The sequence below is a fragment of the Crocodylus siamensis genome, chromosome 6, assembly GCF_052110815.1.
Source record: "Crocodylus siamensis isolate JL-2025a chromosome 6, ASM5211081v1, whole genome shotgun sequence".
NCBI lineage: Eukaryota > Metazoa > Chordata > Crocodylia > Crocodylidae > Crocodylus > Crocodylus siamensis.
Window position 1 is genome coordinate 6570365 of NC_143400.1, and position 16484 is coordinate 6586848.

General features: G+C 63.6%; 1 protein-coding gene across 3 annotated transcripts in view; it reads left to right on the forward strand.

Annotated features, from left to right (window-relative positions):
• Positions 1-15033, forward strand: part of LRP1 (LDL receptor related protein 1) — a 78719-nt gene extending 63686 nt beyond the window's left edge. For all 3 annotated transcript variants that reach the window (XM_090055880.1, XM_090055881.1, XM_090055882.1), the window contains 32 exons: positions 7-126; positions 275-462; positions 1265-1470; positions 1866-2054; positions 2229-2377; positions 3300-3393; positions 3569-3685; positions 4333-4452; positions 4766-4888; positions 5012-5137; positions 5263-5379; positions 6136-6242; positions 6331-6463; positions 6676-6795; positions 7268-7390; positions 7781-7918; positions 8106-8240; positions 8433-8552; positions 8844-9115; positions 9199-9377; positions 9464-9570; positions 9871-9987; positions 10078-10254; positions 10443-10583; positions 10668-10841; positions 11000-11161; positions 11480-11654; positions 11841-11945; positions 12040-12104; positions 12312-12402; positions 13369-13510; positions 13801-15033. In XM_090055880.1, the coding sequence (XP_089912006.1) occupies positions 7-126; positions 275-462; positions 1265-1470; positions 1866-2054; positions 2229-2377; positions 3300-3393; positions 3569-3685; positions 4333-4452; positions 4766-4888; positions 5012-5137; positions 5263-5379; positions 6136-6242; positions 6331-6463; positions 6676-6795; positions 7268-7390; positions 7781-7918; positions 8106-8240; positions 8433-8552; positions 8844-9115; positions 9199-9377; positions 9464-9570; positions 9871-9987; positions 10078-10254; positions 10443-10583; positions 10668-10841; positions 11000-11161; positions 11480-11654; positions 11841-11945; positions 12040-12104; positions 12312-12402; positions 13369-13510; positions 13801-13941 (4473 nt within the window). In that variant the 3' untranslated portion in view covers positions 13942-15033. The remainder of the gene's footprint in view (positions 1-6; positions 127-274; positions 463-1264; positions 1471-1865; positions 2055-2228; positions 2378-3299; positions 3394-3568; positions 3686-4332; positions 4453-4765; positions 4889-5011; positions 5138-5262; positions 5380-6135; positions 6243-6330; positions 6464-6675; positions 6796-7267; positions 7391-7780; positions 7919-8105; positions 8241-8432; positions 8553-8843; positions 9116-9198; positions 9378-9463; positions 9571-9870; positions 9988-10077; positions 10255-10442; positions 10584-10667; positions 10842-10999; positions 11162-11479; positions 11655-11840; positions 11946-12039; positions 12105-12311; positions 12403-13368; positions 13511-13800) is intronic.
• The last annotated feature ends 1451 nt before the right edge of the window (positions 15034-16484 follow it).

Genomic DNA, 16484 nt, shown 5'->3' on the forward strand with positions numbered 1-16484 from the left:
CTGCAGGGCCTGAACAACGCGGTGGCCTTGGACTTTGACTACCGGGAGCAGATGATCTACTGGACCGACGTGACCACACAGGGCAGCATGATCCGGCGCATGCACATCAACGGTAGCAATGTGCAGGTGGGTCCTGGCCCCCCTGGGCATGATCCCTGCCCCATGACCCCTGCCACGGGCAGCTCCTGGCCTGAGACCTGCTGCGCTCACAGCATGGCAGGGGTGGCTGGGCCCTGATCCTGGCTCTGACCCGGCGTTGTTGCCGCTCCCACAGGTGCTGCACCGCACAGGCCTCAGCAACCCAGATGGGCTGGCTGTGGACTGGGTGGGGGGCAACCTGTACTGGTGCGACAAGGGCCGAGACACCATTGAGGTGTCTAAGCTCAACGGGGCCTATCGCACAGTGCTGGTCAACTCGGGTCTGCGTGAGCCCCGCGCCCTCGTGGTCGACGTGCAGAATGGGTGAGAGCTGGGGGGGCATTCGCTTTGGGGGGGTGCCCCCAAAATCCCTGCCAGCCAACCCTGGTGCCCTCACTGAGCCTGGAGGCACCTTCCCTCCTCGCACCGCAGCTTGGGACCCACCCGGCTAATGCCAAGAGCTTGGTATCCTGTCAGGATGCTTGCTACACGTTACATGTATTACGCAACAGACTGGGGAATCGCGCGATAAATTTAGCCTGGCCATACATGCAATGTAATTAGCATGTGATGAGTGGAAGAATTGTGCAATAAATTTACGTTGGCCATTCATGTAAAGTAATTAGCATGCGATGAACAGGGGGATCGTACAATAAATGTACGCTGGCCACACGTGAAGTAATCAGCATGTGATGAACAGGGGAATCGTGTAATAAATTTACACCGGGCACATATGTAAAATAATTAACGTGATGAACAGGGGAGTCACGCAATAAATTTATGTTGGCTGCACATGTGAAGTAAGTAGCATGTGAAGAACAGGGGAAGGAATCACGCAATAAATGTAAGCCAGCCACGTGCAAAGTAATTCGCACGCAATGAACTGGTGAATTGCGCAGTAAATGTACACTAACCACATGTGTAAGGTAGTTAGCACATAGCATCTCTCTAGCTGGTTTCTCTCCAGCTTTAATTGAACGCGTAGCAGTGCCCTGGGCTCCTCTCCCCAGCCTTGTAATGTCCCAGCCTCCCCCTGCCCCCTCCATGCCTCAGTTTTCCTGCCCATGCAGCGGGTAGTGCCAGGCCAGTGCTGCAGGCTCTGATGGGCCCCTGTCACCTGCCCCAGTTACCTGTACTGGACAGACTGGGGTGACCACTCCCTGATCGGGAAGATTGGGATGGACGGCACCAAGCGCAGCGTGGTCGTGGACACCAGGATCACGTGGCCCAACGGCCTCACGCTCGACTACATCAATGGGCGCATCTACTGGGCCGATGCCCGTGAGGACTACATCGAGTTTGCCAGCCTGGATGGCTCCAACCGGCACACAGGTGCAGGGCTCGAGCATGGCACCCCCAGGACCAGGACTTCTGGGTTCAATCGTGTGTGCGCACGTGTGTGTGTGTGTGTGTGTGTGTGTGTGGCGGGGGGGGTTGTCTGAGGCATCGGTCCTGGAGCTGGGGGCCAGGACTCCTGGGTTTTCTTCTCCACTATGCGGGGGGGCGGTGTCTAGCATGTAGGGGCTGGAGGGCACCCCCAGCCCTGTGCCTGACCCTAGCACATCCCTGTTTACCTCCTTTCCCTTCCCTGGGCCCCTGGCAGCCCCGTGAGGTCTGGGGACCAGCCCCAGGGCTCCCTGTCCCACGGGACCCACTTGGCGCTGGGTGGTGGGAGAGGCTGAGCGGGGACCCCCCCAGCCCTGAGCACCCCCCCACCCACCCTGCAGTGCTGAGCCAGGACATCCCGCACATCTTCGCCCTGACGCTCTTTGAGGACTTCATCTACTGGACGGACTGGGAGACCAAGTCCATCAACCGGGCTCACAAGACCACGGGCGCCAACAAGACCATGTTGATCAGCACCCTGCACCGGCCCATGGACATCCACATCTATCACCCCTACCGCCAGCCCGATGGTGAGTGTCCCTGGTCTCTGTGTCCATCCCCCCCCACCCCCCAGCCTGGGATCAGGGCACCTGGGCTGGGGTCTGGGTGGCACCTGGACCTGCCTGTCAGGGAGGCAGAGAGGATCTGTCCCTAGGAGTGCGGGGCATCCATGGTGCTGACACTCTGCCCCCTTTCCCCCCCAGTGCCCGACCACCCCTGCAAGGTGAGCAATGGGGGCTGCAGCAACCTCTGCTTGCTGTCCCCGGGCGGGGGGCACAAGTGCGCCTGCCCCACCAACTTCTACCTGGGCGGCGACGGCAAGACCTGTGTCTCCAACTGCACTGCCAGCCAGGTACCCTTGGAGGGGGGGCACGCATGTGTTTACACGTGAGCGTGTCCAGGCTGCTCTGTGGGTGGGTGCATGGAGCTCTTTGCCAAGGTTGCCTGATGTGTCCTCCCGACCCACACACACATGAACACACATGCACACACATATGCACACCTGGTGGGATGGGACAAGGTGCGTGTTTTCATATGCGTGTGAACATGTGTGCCTGGATTCGCACTTATCCATGTGCATGGAGGCACTGGCATTTATGTACTTACGCCAAGGCAGTGGTGCCACCTTGTGGCAGGCCTTGGCCACTGCAGCCTCACCCAATATGCCCCCACAACACACTCACTCACACACACACACATGCACACACACCCATTGGGCAGGGACAGGGCACATGCATGTTTTCATATGCATGTGCCTGGATTCACACTTACATATGCCGCACAGGGGTACAGATATGTGTGTACTTCTGCCAAAGCAGCATCACCTTGTGGCAGGCTTTGGCCACTGCAGCCTCTCCTGATAGCCCCCCCCAACCGCCCCCCAACACACACTCACACCTGCTGGGGTGAGACAGGCTGTGTGTGTTTTCATATACATGTGAACCTGTGTGTACCTCTTTGCCAAAGCAATGCCAGGCCCCCTGCCTCCTCCTACCTGGGGGGCACATACAAGTGCGTGCACACGTGTACGCATGGACACATGTTGGGTATCATGCATGGGTGCATCTGGGGAGATGGGGGGGGGGTCCCCTTGACTCGCTCTGCTTTGTGGGAGGAGTCTGTCTTGGCTGGGAGCTGCCAGACCCCTCTCCTGGGGTCTCCCTACCCCCCACCCCCAACTCCCCTAGGGTTTAGGGCAAAGGGAGGGACATAGGGTCTGGACATGGAGGGAGCCTGCCCGGGACCCCCCCTCACGGCCGCATCTCCCTGTGCAGTTTGTGTGCAAGAACGACAAGTGCATCCCTTTTTGGTGGAAATGTGACACGGAGGACGACTGCGGGGACCGCTCCGACGAGCCCGAGGACTGCCGTGAGTCTCGGGGGACTGCCACACTCCTTCCCCGCAATGAGTTCCCTGCTGCGGCCAGGCCGGCGCTGTCCTGCCCACGCGGGTGCCACGCAGGGGGGCATCAGTCCTAGAGAAAGGCAAAGGGGGTTTGTGGGGTTGGAGACATCACCTCTGCCGCCCCTCCTTCCCCCTGCAGCTGAGTTCAAGTGCCGCCCGGGCCAGTTCCAGTGCTCGACGGGGATCTGCACCAACCCGGCCTTCATCTGCGACGGCGACAACGACTGCCAGGACAACTCCGATGAGGCCAACTGCGGTACGTGGCCCCAGATGCCTGGGTCCCACACTCTGGCTGGGGGGCAGTGGGGGGGCACTCTGGAAGAGCTGGGCACCCTCAGCTTGCTTAAGAGGCACTTGAGGAGACACAAGAGCAGCCTCTGGTCCTTGGAGAGGAGGACGCCTTGGCCATTTTGGGCAGGAAGCAAGACACAGAGCCAGGGCTGAAAGTTGCAGCAAAGTGGGTTAGGGAATCCCCCTGGCTTCTGCTCCTTGTCTCAGGGGGCTTCGAAGCCCCCCCCAGAGGTGCTGGGGATGGCAGCTGGGCTGTACCAATGCTCCAGTTGGCACCAGCCCTGCAAGGCCCTGGCTGGAGGATCTTGCCCCTGCACTCAGTGTTAGATCAATGCCAGATTGGGAGTCAAGAAGGAATTTTACCCCAGGGGCAGGGCTGGGTGTGGTGCCTGGTGCTGCATTGCGGGTCTGGACTAAAAGGTTGGACCCCGGCTTTGTCGGCGGTGGTTTGGACAGGCCTGATCCTGCCTCCAGCCTGGACCAGCCATGACCCCCAAAGCTCCCTGCTGGCCCCGCAGATCGCAGGATTTCCAGGTTCAGGACATGGGGGCTGCTGGCTGGAGCAGGGGAGGCTGTGGCAGGCATCTCACCCTACCCCCTACCTCCCCCCAGAGATCCACGTGTGCCTGCCCAGCCAGTTCAAGTGCACCAACACCAACCGCTGCATCCCTGGCATCTTCCGTTGCAATGGGCAGGACAACTGTGGGGACGGCGAGGACGAGAAGGACTGTCGTGAGTGCCCCCCACCCCTGTGCTGCAGGAGGATCCCCAGGGGGGATAATCCAGGAGCAAGGAGAGCCATGGGTTAACGGGACCCGTCCTCCAGGCCCATCCAGGACTTGGCTGCAATGGGAGGGGGGTTATTACCCCCATGTTACCCTCCCCACCCCACAACTGGACCCTAGAGCTGCTGGGGGAGGGTGTGATGAGGTCACTGCTGTCACTCCAGGGTTGCCATGGTTTTCAGGCACTTCCCACCCTCTCCTGCCCCCCTACCCCACCCCACCCTGGCTGCAGCCCCCTCCTGACCCCCCTGTGCCCGCAGCCGAGGTGACCTGCGCCCCCAACCAGTTCCAGTGTGCCATCACCAAGCGCTGCATCCCGCGTGTGTGGGTGTGCGACCGTGACAACGACTGTGCCGACGGCTCTGATGAGCCCGCCAACTGCAGTAAGGGGCCGGGGACGAGCCTGGGACCCTCCCCAAGAACAGGCTGAGAACCCCGCAGCTTGTCACGGGGCAGCTGCCGAGGGGGGGCACACAGAGAGGTGACCCCTGTACCCACTCCCCCAGCCCAGATGACATGCGGCCTGGATGAGTTCCGCTGCAAGGACTCGGGGCGCTGCATCCCAGCGCGCTGGAAGTGCGACGGCGAGGACGACTGTGGCGACGGCTCCGATGAGCCCAAGGAGGAGTGTGGTGAGCCGAGGGCCAGGGGGATCCCTTTCCCTGGGCATTAAGGGGGCATAAGAGCCCTCCGAACCCTGGACCCCCAGGCCTGGCACCCCCAGGAGTCCCACCTCCAACCGCCTGCCCCCCCACAGATGAGCGCACATGTGAGCCCTACCAGTTCCGCTGCAAGAACAACCGGTGCGTGCCTGGGCGCTGGCAGTGCGACTACGACAACGACTGCGGCGACAACTCGGATGAGGAGAGTTGCAGTACGTGCAGAGCTGGCACTGGGCGCAGGCTGGGGGAACTGGGCCGCGCGCTAGGGGCTGCACTGGGGCACAGGGCAGGCTCAGCACGGCCCAGGGGCCGGTGGGGGGGCGGGAGGTATCGGGGCCCTGCCCATGTGGATGCGCTCGACCCGGACCCCCCACCCCTCCTTGGCCTCCCGCCCGCCCGCCCCCCACCACTGTGTGTTGGGTCTCTGCCATTTCACCTCATCTCCGTTTCTCTCATTTCACACTGTCGTGCGGGCGTTCAGAGGTAGGTTCCTGCGGGTCGTCTCTGCCCGGGGTGGGAGCCGGGGGCTGCTCGGGAGGGTGCGGGGCGCCTGGGAGCTCCCAGCCTCTCCCCGTGGGCAGCAGGGCCTGGCGCGTGCATGGCTCATATCAGTTCCGACGCCCCCAACCCTCCTTTGCCCCCCGCCATGGATGTCCCACCTGAGATACGGTGCATGACCCCACCCTCCCAACCAAGCTGCCCCATGGCTGGGTGGCGACCCCCCTCCCTAGGGGTCGCAGCTCCATGGCATGGCCAAAGGGGCTGGGGGGTTTGTTGCGGGGTGCTGGGTCTGTCTGGACCCCCCATGCCCTGGGGCCATCAGGAGGAAATATGAGCCATGCACCCCCCACTCCCAGCCCTGCTTGCTGCCCACCCCTCTCCGCGCCCCCCCACCCTGCTATCCTCCCCAGCACCTCCTGGCTGTGCTCCCTCCCTCACTGCCCCCCCGCTGTGCTCTGTGCCCACAGCGCCCCGGCCCTGCTCTGAGAGCGAGTTCTCCTGCGCCAATGGGCGTTGCATTGCTGGGCGCTGGAAATGCGATGGGGACCATGACTGCGCCGATGGCTCCGATGAGGTATGGCTGGCGAGTGTGGGAGGTGCAGGGAGGGGTGGGGGGGCACTGGGTACCCTGCTTCATCTTCTCCCCACCCCCCCCCCTGCAGAAAGACTGCACGCCACGCTGCGAGTTTGACCAGTTCCAGTGCAAGAACGGGCACTGCATCCCTATGCGCTGGCGCTGCGACGCCGACGCCGACTGCATGGACGGCAGCGATGAGGAGAGCTGCAGCAGCCTGGGTAACCCCCTCCACCCCCCCTTGGGCACACGCATGTGCCCTCTGGACACGTGCACATGCCCTCGTACGAGGCAGTGGGGGGTGCTGTGAGCTGAGCTGAGCTACCCCGGGCTCTTCCCTCCCTTCCATGTTGAAGGGGGACTGCTGACAGTTGTGGGGGGTGGCATTCCTGGATGCAGCTGGGCCCTGATGTCCCCCGCTTCACACCCACAGTGCGCACCTGCCCCCTGGACGAGTTCCAGTGCAACAACACGCTGTGCAAGCCCCTGGCCTGGAAGTGCGATGGCGAGGACGACTGCGGGGACAACTCGGATGAGAACCCTGAGGAGTGTCGTGAGTGCCCTCTCCCCGTGCCCCCCCGGGCTGGGTGTGCCCCTCCATACTCCCTTCCCGTGCCCCAGGGCTAGGAGTGCCCCCTGCCCCCAGCCTCCCCCCTCCACGCCTGGAACAGGATAAGAATGAGTCTGAGGCCATGCATGCACGTACACAAAACACATGCCCATGCTCGTGTGCCCTTTCATACCCGCATATGCATGTGCACTTATATTTGTGCATACACGCATGCATGTACACACATACACGTACACACACACGTGTGCATGCAGGTAATTGTTTACTTGCAGACATGCATTTGGGAGCAGCTCTGGCCTGGTCCCTGGAGCTGCAGCCCCCAGGACAGGTTGGGAATGAGGTGCTGGGCACAGCCCCCGGGACAGTCCAGGGCAAGGGCGGGGGGTTTGAGGGTGGGCTTCACTTCAGGGGGCTGGCCTTCCCCAGCTGAGCTGCTGTGTGCCCCCCTGCACAGTGAAGTTCCAGTGCCCCCCGGACCGGCCATTCCGCTGCAAGAACGAGCGCGTCTGCCTGTGGATCGGGCGCCAGTGTGACGGCGTCGACAACTGTGGTGACGGCACTGACGAGCGCGACTGTGGTGAGGCCCCCGGGATGCCCCCCACCCTTTTCCTGGGCTCTCGGCCTCAGGACCACTGCTCCCAGACCCACCCACCCCCCAGAGCCAGGGGTTGAAACCAGGAGTCCAGGAGTCTCAATCCCTGTTCCAGTCTCTAGAGACCCCCCCCACACACACACTGAGCTGGGAAGAGAATCCAGCCATCCTGGCTCCTGTGCCACCCTGCTCTAAGCCATGAGACCCTAGGGCATGGAGCCCAGGTGTCCCGGCTCCTAGCCCTCTGGACCTATGGGGGTGCCCTGCCCTGTCTGCCAGGTCTATCAGGGCAGGGATGGCTGAGAGGGGGTGTCAGTGCCTTCGGGGCTGCCTCTTGCCCCCCTAATGCCCCCCCCACCACACGACCCTCTGCAGAGTCTCCCAAGCCCCGGAACTGCAGCCAGGAGAAGAGCGAGTTCTCCTGCAATAACGGGCGCTGCGTGAGCGCCAACCTGCACTGCAACTTCTTTGACGACTGCGGCGACGGCTCTGACGAGGAGCACTGCTACCAGGGTGGGAAGGCATTGCTAGCAGGGGCAGGGCAGTGGGCAGTGGGTCAGGAGTGAGGGGCACCAGCTGGGCGGGGGGCTGTAGGTTGGGAGTGAGGGGCACCGGCAGGACAGGAGGCAGCGGGCTGGGAGTGAGGGGCACCGGCAGGGTAGGCCCCCTCCTGCTAACGGGCGCCGCATGCCACCTGCAGACCCCAAGATGTACGACTGCCAGACCAACATAAGCATGTGCAGAGATGAGGCCAAGTGCGTTCAATCGCCGACGGCCACATACTGCGCCTGCCCCAGTGGCTTCCAGAAGGTGCCCACCAAGAACGCTTGCCAAGGTACCAGGGCAGGGGGTGGGCTGGGGCACCCCTGTGGGCCTCAGGCCTTCCGGGTCCAGGGCCAGGCGGTCCTTGCCCACGGCCTGGGCCAAGCCATGGGAACTCTTGGGCGGCAGACGGTCCCACCCCAGAGCTGGGTGCATCCGGTGCCCCCCATCACCCGCTGCCCCCCACCCCCTCCGCTCCACCCAGATATCAACGAGTGCCTGCAGTTCGGGACCTGCTCTCAGCTCTGCAACAACACCAAGGGCTCCTACGTCTGCAGCTGCTCCCGCAACTTTGTCAAGACCCACCACACCTGCAAGGCCGAAGGTACTAGGGGGGTGGGGGCCGGGCACCAGGGCGTGCGGGTCGGGAGTGAGGGGCACCGGCAGGGCGGTGGGCTGCAGGTCAGGAGTGAGGGGCCTTGTGTACAGGCCTTGGCATGCATGTGTGAGCCCAGGCAGGGCGTGTCTGTGCACGGGGCAGGGCTCCAGCCTCCAACAACCCTTCTCTTTGGCATTCCCTGTCCCTCCCTGGGCAGAGACCCTGGGGGCTGCTGGGTCTGGGGGTGCCCCCCACCCATTCTGGACAGAGGGAGCAACACCCCCCTGCCGCCCCCAGGCTCAGAGCACCAGATCCTGTACATCGCGGACGACAACAAGATCCGCAGCATGTTCCCCTTCAACCCCAACTCGGCTCACGAGCCGGCCTTCCAGGGCGATGAGGACGTGCGCATCGATGCCATGGACATCTACGTCAAGGGCAACAAGATCTACTGGACCAACTGGCACACAGGCCGCATCTCCTACCGTGAGCTGCCCGCCTCCTCCGCTGCCTCCACTGCCGCCAACCGCAACCGGCGCCAGCTGGACAGCACCGTCACCCACCTCAATGTGAGCCGGGGCCAGGGGCTGGGCGCTGGGCAAGGGGGGCCGGGCTGCAGGCCGGGGTGCTCACGTCTCTTGGCGCCCGGCAGATCTCGGGGCTGAAGATGCCACGGGGCATCGCGGTGGACTGGGTGGCCGGGAACGTGTACTGGACAGACGCTGGGCGCGACGTCATCGAGGTGGCGCAGATGAAGGGCGAGAACCACAAGACGCTCATCTCGGCCATGATTGACGAGCCACACGCTATTGTCGTGGACCCGCTGCGGGGGTGAGGTCGGGGGGCACCGGGGTCTGCAGGGACAGGGTGTCCCACCCTGACCCCCCCATGGCTGACTGATCCCTTCCCCCCTGTAGGACCATGTACTGGTCGGACTGGGGCAACCACCCCAAAATCGAGACAGCTGCCATGGATGGGACCCTGCGGGAGACGCTGGTGCAGAACAATATCCAGTGGCCCACGGGTGATGCCAGCGGGACACCTGGGTTCTCTCCCTGCTGTGGGAGGAGGGTGGGGTCTAGTGGCTTAGAGCAGAGGGATCGGGAGCCTGGACACCTGGGTCCCATCCCCAGCTCCGGGAGAGCAGCAGGGTCTAAGGTTTGGAGCAGAGGACACCTGGGTCCCATTTTCAGCCGCCCTCTTGGACTCTAAGTGTGATCCGGGCTCCCTGCCTCAGTTTCCCCACTCAGCAAGTCGGGGGGAGGGCATGGACAAGAGCCCAGGGGGCCCGTAATGGCACTCACGTTCGTGCCTGCCCCCCCAGGCCTGGCCGTGGACTACCACAACGAGCGGCTGTACTGGGCCGACGCCAAACTCTCTGTCATCGGCAGCATCCGCCTCAATGGCACTGACCCTGTGGTGGCTATCGACAACAAGAAGGGTGAGGGGCCGGAGCCGGGGCCTGGGGTGGGTGGGGAGCCACAGAGATGCCCTGGGCATGGGCTGTCCCTGACTGTGCCCCTCTCCCCAGGCCTGAGCCACCCCTTCAGCATCGAAATCTTTGAGGACTACATCTACGGTGTCACCTACATCAACAACCTCATCTTCCGCATCCACAAGTTTGGGCGTGAGCCCGTGGTCAACCTGACGTCGGGCCTCAACCACGCCACCGACGTGGTGCTCTACCACCAGCACAAGCAGCCGGACGGTGAGTTGCCCCCCAGGGCACCCCCAGCACCAACGGGGCGGTCCACGCCGGCATCTCCCAGGTGTGCGTGGCTGATCCGGGCCAGGGAGGGGACGCTCTGTGCTGGGGGTGAGGATACGAGAGCAGAGGGGTGCATGGTAGGACCCTCCTAGCCTGGCCTTCATGCCCCCCACCTCCCACCCCTGCAGTGACCAACCCGTGCGACCGCAAGAAGTGCGAGTGGCTCTGCCTGCTCAGCCCCAGCGGCCCCGTCTGCACCTGCCCCAACGGCAAGCGGCTGGACAATGGCACCTGTGTGGTTGTGCCCTCCCCCACCATCTCGCCCGTCGGTACGTGGGGGCTCTCGTGCGGGTAGGGGGTGTGGGCCTGAGCCACAGCCTTGGCTGAGCTCCCTGCTGCCCTCTCCCCTCCAGCGCCCACCAGCGATACCTGCAGCCTGGTCTGCCTGAACGGGGGCAGCTGCTTCCTCAATGCCCGCAAGCAGGCCAAGTGCCGGTGCCAGCCACGCTACAACGGCGACAAGTGCCAGGTCGACCAGTGCTGGGAATACTGCCAGAACGGGGGCACCTGCACCGCCTCCCGCTCCGGTGAGCACCCATGGGCGAGGAGGGGGGACCCCCAGGGTGATGCAGAAGAGGGAGCAGGGGGGCGGAGGGGAAGCAGAGCATTGGAGGAGCTGTAGCCCGGACACCTGGGTTCTCTGGGCCCCTGCCTCTCTGATGCCTCTGCCCCCCCCACCCTCCAGGGGTGCCAACGTGCCGCTGCCCCACCGGGTTCACGGGACCATGGTGCAACCAGCAGGTGTGCATGGACTACTGCTACCACAACGGCACCTGCACCGTCAACCAGGGCAACCAGCCCAACTGCCGCTGCCTGCCCGAATTCAGTGGTGACAAGTGCCAGTTCCGTGAGTGCCGCCGGATGCCTGGGTCCCGCAGCCGGGGAGCGGGGAGTCCAGCTGGTGGGAGCTGCCAGCATTCGGGGGGCAGAGAGGGGAGGTCTGGTGGGCTGGGGAGGGAGCTGCCAGGAGCCAGGACTCCTGGGTTCTGTCCCATGCGTTTGTGTACGTGCACATGTGCATGCATGTGCATACATGTGTGCGTGCGCAGTGCGCGTTTGCAAGGGTGAGATGCTGGTGAGCAGGGCTGTGCACTGTGGGCAGGGGCCGCCCTGGCGGGGCGCAGGGGGGGTCCCAACGCTCACCCCCACCCCCTGCTCCCTGCAGGCCAGTGCTTTGAGTACTGCGAGAACGAGGGCATATGCCAGCTGGCGCCAGATGGCACCAAGCAGTGCCGCTGCCCGCCACAGTACGAGGGCGCCCGCTGTCAGGACAACAAGTGCTCACGCTGCCAGGAGGGCACCTGCAACATCAACAAGCAGAGCGGGGACGTCACCTGCGTGTAGGTGTCCTGGAGCTGCAGACACCCAGGGGTGCCCGTGCCCAGCCACAGCTGGGGGCCAGTCCCAACTCCGGGTCTCCTGCCACTTGGGGAGGGGGAAGCCTTGGATGGAGTGGGCAGCTCCAGCTCTGCTGGCATTGAGGGCTGTGTCAGTGCCTGCTGACGCTGTCTCTTCCCTGCCCGTAGCTGCCCTGGGGGCAAGGTGGCCCCCAACTGCCTGAGCTGCGACAACTACTGCCTGCACGGGGGCACCTGCACCATCAACCCCAAGACGCAGCTGCCTGAGTGCCAGTAAGTGCTGGGGGCTGGCTTGGGCCTGGGGGGTGCGGACCCCTGTCCTCACTACCCGCCTCTTCCCTGCTCCTCACCCCCACCCTCTCCCCAGGTGCATTGTCGGGCAGACAGGGCAGCGCTGCGAGGAGCTCGCCGTCAGCGAGCAGCAGAACAACCGTACGTACGCGGGGCCTGGAGTGGGGACCCCGGGCAGCGTGGCACACGTGGGGGTCCCAGCTGGCAGGGGCGGGGGGAGGAGGGGTCTCGCCACCTACCCTCCAAATCCCAGGGGGCTGTACCCATCTGGCTGGCTGGGGGTGGGGAAGAGGCAGGGTGTGGGATCCATAACCCCCATAACAAACCTCCCGTCCCTCCCGCCCACAGGAACAACACCCATTGTCATCAGCATCGTGCTGGTCCTACTAGTCGTGCTGGCTGTGCTGGCCTTCCTCTGGTACAAGCGGCGCATTAAAGGGTGAGGTGTCTGGCGGGGGGCAGAGGGTCCTGTGGGAATTGAAGTGGGGTAGGGGGGAGTAGTAGACGCTGCAGGGGAAGGCCAGGATTCAGAGAGACCTGGACACGGGAGGATTGAACCCAGAGAAATCACGGGAGGTTCAGCAAGGACAAGCGCAAAGTCCTGCAGTGTCAATTGGAGCAATCCCGGGCACCGGGTCAGGCTTGGGGAGACTGGCTGGGCAGCAGCTCTGCAGAAAAGGCCCTGGGGTGACAGGGGACAAGAAGCTGAATAGGGGCCAGCAGTGTGGCCTTGGTGCCAAGAAGGCTAACGGCATCCTGGGCTGCGCTGGTAGGAGGTGGAGGGAAGCGATTCTTCCTCTCTATTTGGCACTGGTGAGACCACATCTGGAGTCTGGTGTCCAGTTGTGGGCCCCCCCATGACAGAAAGGATGTGGACACGTTGGAGAATTGGTGACAAACATCAGTGGCTGGTGTGAAGAGAGGAAAATGGGCTTATTTAGGCTGCAGAAGAGAAGACTGGGGGATTGAATAATAGAGGAAGGAGCTGGACTGTTCTTGGTGGTGAGAGATGACAGAAGGAGCAATGGGCTCAAGCTGCAGCAAGGGAAGTTGAGGTTGGATATGAGGAAAAACTCACCAGGAGGGTAGTAAAGCACTGGAACAGGCTCCCCAGGGAGGTGGTGGAGCCTCCATCCTTGGAGGTTTTTAAGACAAAGCCTTGGCTGGGGTGATGTAGCTGGGGCTGGTCCTGCTCGGAGCAGGGGGTTGGACTCGATGTGACCCCTGAGCTCCCTTCCCACCCTCATGGTCTCTGATTCTCTGGGGGGTCCCTGGGCCCAGCTGCCAAGACCCCGGGCACTGAGGCCCGGACCGTGCTGTACACGTGCTCCCCCACAGCCCTGGACAACCCCCACCCCGTGGCCGGCCACGCTGACCCTCTGCCCTTCCCTGCTCCCTCCCCCAGGGCCAAGGGCTTCCAGCACCAGCGGATGACGAACGGGGCCATGAACGTGGAGATCGGGAACCCCACCTACAAGATGTACGAGGGGGAGCCCGAGGACGACGGGGAGCTGCTGGACGCCGACTTCCCCCTCGATCCTGACAAGGTAGAGGGTCCGTGGGTCTGGGAGGGGTGGGGTTCATGGGGGCTGGGGGGTCCATGAGGGTCTGTGGAGGCCGGGGAGAGTCCAGGGGGCTGAAAGGTAAGCTGTGCAGGGGCTGGGGGGGTCCAAGGGGGTTGTGGGGGGCCATGTGGGTTGTGGGGGGGCCCATAGGGCAGGACTGGCTGCAGCAGGAGCTGGGGGGGCTTTGCTGGAGCAGGAGCTGCAGCGGGGCTGGAGGCTGGAGAGGACGCCCACCCCCTTTCCTTACTCCATTTCACCCGCTGCCCCCTCAGCCCACCAACTTCACCAACCCCGTGTACGCCACGCTGTACATGGGCGCCCACAACAGCCGGAACTCGCTGGCCAGCACGGACGAGAAGCGCGAGCTGCTGTCGCGGGGCGCAGACGACGACCTGGCTGACCCCCTGGCATAGGGGGCCGGGGCGGGCAGGGGCCGGCGGACGAGGGCGGGGGGGGCGGGAGGAGCTGAGAGACACTGTATAAATGTACAAATGAAGGATTATTACTTTTATATGTGAGCAGTATTATTCCCTGTCTATTCCCCGAGGACGGGGCTCCCCCCGTGGCTGGAGCTGGGCACGGGCCCCCTCCACCGCCCGCTCCCTTGGTGAGGGGGGACGAGCAGGGAAGGGGGCGCATTTCTGAGCGGGGCCCACGGGAGCAGGCAGCGAGGGGTTAAAGGGCATGGGGGCGGGGGCTCAGAGCACGAAGGGCTAGAGGCCGGGCCCGGGGCAGGGCAGCAAGGGGTTAACGGTGGCAGGGCTGGGGGGTGCCCTGGGCGGCTGTCCCAGGGCTGCTGGGAGCCTTGTCCTGCCCCACCAATCACATTCCTTCCCACCAGTCCCATTCCCACCCTCTATCAGCTGCACCAATCCCTTTGCTCCCTACCCATCACTCCCCACCAATCCCATCCCTTCCCGCCAACCTTCCCCACCAGTCCCATCCCTTCCCGCCATTTGCTCCCCACCAATCTCATCCCTTCCCGCCATTCGCTTCACACCAATCTCATCCCTTCCTCCAATCACTCCCCCCAATCCCATCCCTCCCCCCCAGTGCACTATGGGCTGCCCCATCCCTCCCCCCAGCAGGGGCAGTTCCCCCGGGGCAGGGGGGGCACACTGCCCCCCCAGCGTGGGCAAAGCGGGGGCCAGGCTCAGCCTCCCCCCCCCCCCTTCAGGCCATACCAACTGCATGAGCCAAGAGGGCCCGGCCCCCCCCGCGGGCGGCCCCGACTCCATGTCTCCTCCGTCTCTCCAACATGCAGATCTCTTTCTTTTTTTTTTTTAATGAGGAAAAAAAAGTTTTAAAAAAGAACAAAAAAAAGGAACTAGCTTTTATAGTAGGAGCCAATAACGCATGTGGGGGCGTCTCTCTCTCTCTCCATCCTTTTACTGGGGGGGGGAAGAAGAAAAAAAAGAAAAATAAGACGTTTTAATAATTTTTGCTGGATTTACTTTACAACTAAACACACAGATATTGTTATAAATAAAATTTGTAAAAACAGAGCCCGTCCCCCGGCCCGGCCTGGCTTCTTCCCTTGATGGGGCCTGAGGAGGGTGGGGAGGGAAGCTGTGGCACGCGGGGTGATGGCACCGGGGACGGGCCCCGCCACCCCGTGCCACACTGGCAGTGCCCCCCACCCCACAGCTGACACTAACAGGAAGGATGGGCGGGGAGACTGAGGCACGCATTGGGGGAGACATGACACAGGCCATGTGGGCCATCGGTGGCAGAGCTGGGTGGCCCCTGTACTCGGAGCCAGGGTGGATAGGGTGACCCACTCCATTAACCCCTCCCTGCTTGTGCCAGGCTGAAGGGTGGCATGCGGGGGCAGTTCCTAGGGCTTTGCTGAAGTGGTGGGGGTGGGAGGGGGCTTGGGGCAAGGGGGAGTTGAGGTGGGGGCAGGAGAAGCTCCCAAGGCCCACCCATGCCAGCTGGTGCCCAGGGGCAAGAAGAGTGGGTGAGCGCCCCATGCGCCCCTGCAGACACAGCCCTTAACTGCCCCAGACGCCCAGCCACTCCCAGTGCCCCCTGCCCCCCCGCCCCACATATCACAGGGGAAGATCATTCTGCCCCTCCCCACCCTGTGCCCCTGCTTGGCCCCCGCAGCCCAGCGCGGCTCCTGCGTCGTGTGTGCACATGCTGCACTGGAGCGTGCATATGTGTGTGTGCATGTTCATGCATGCATGTGTATGTGTTCATGCATGCACGTGTGTATGCGTCTGTGCACAACTTGGGCAGGCCTCAGTGCGTGTGTAGGCATTCATGTGCATGCACATATAAGTGTGTATGTGTGAGTGCACTGCAGGTATACAGGTTTCTGCACACCCCTGCATCCCAGGCTGGTGTGCACACGAGTGATGTGTGCACATTCTGGGCTGGAGCGTGAATGCCTGCATGTGTATGTGTATGCACGCATGCCGGGTGTATGCACGTACATACACCCGGGCAGAAGCTATGTGTGTGCACCCCAGGCAGGTGTGTGTGTCTGTGTGTGCGCACACCCAGGCAGGTAGCGGCTCAGAGGGGAGGCCTGTCCCTCCCTGGCTGGCGGGGAGTGAGGGGCTCTGGGAGGACCCTCGCCTGGGGCACCCCTGGACCCTCCCACACGCCCCGCCTGCCGCTACAGGGGTCTGCTGGGGCTGCACCTGGGCCTGGAGGTCCTGCTCCGTGGCCCCTGGGGCCTGCTGGCCACCCCCTGTGCCCCCCACCCACATCCATGCCCATCACGGGGAATGGGGGTCTCGGGGAGAGATGGGGGCCTGGGGGGCAGGTAGGGACTGGGGCAAGCAGGGACCAGGGCAGCGGAGGTTGGTTTTGGGGAGCAGGCAGGAGACATGGGGGGTGCTGGGGTAGGTGGGGGTTTGGGGGGCAGGCAGGGAGCTGGGGCAGGGTGATCTCGAGGGGGGGTAGGTGGGGGTCTGGGGGCAGGCAGGCAGGGAGCTGGGGCAAGGGA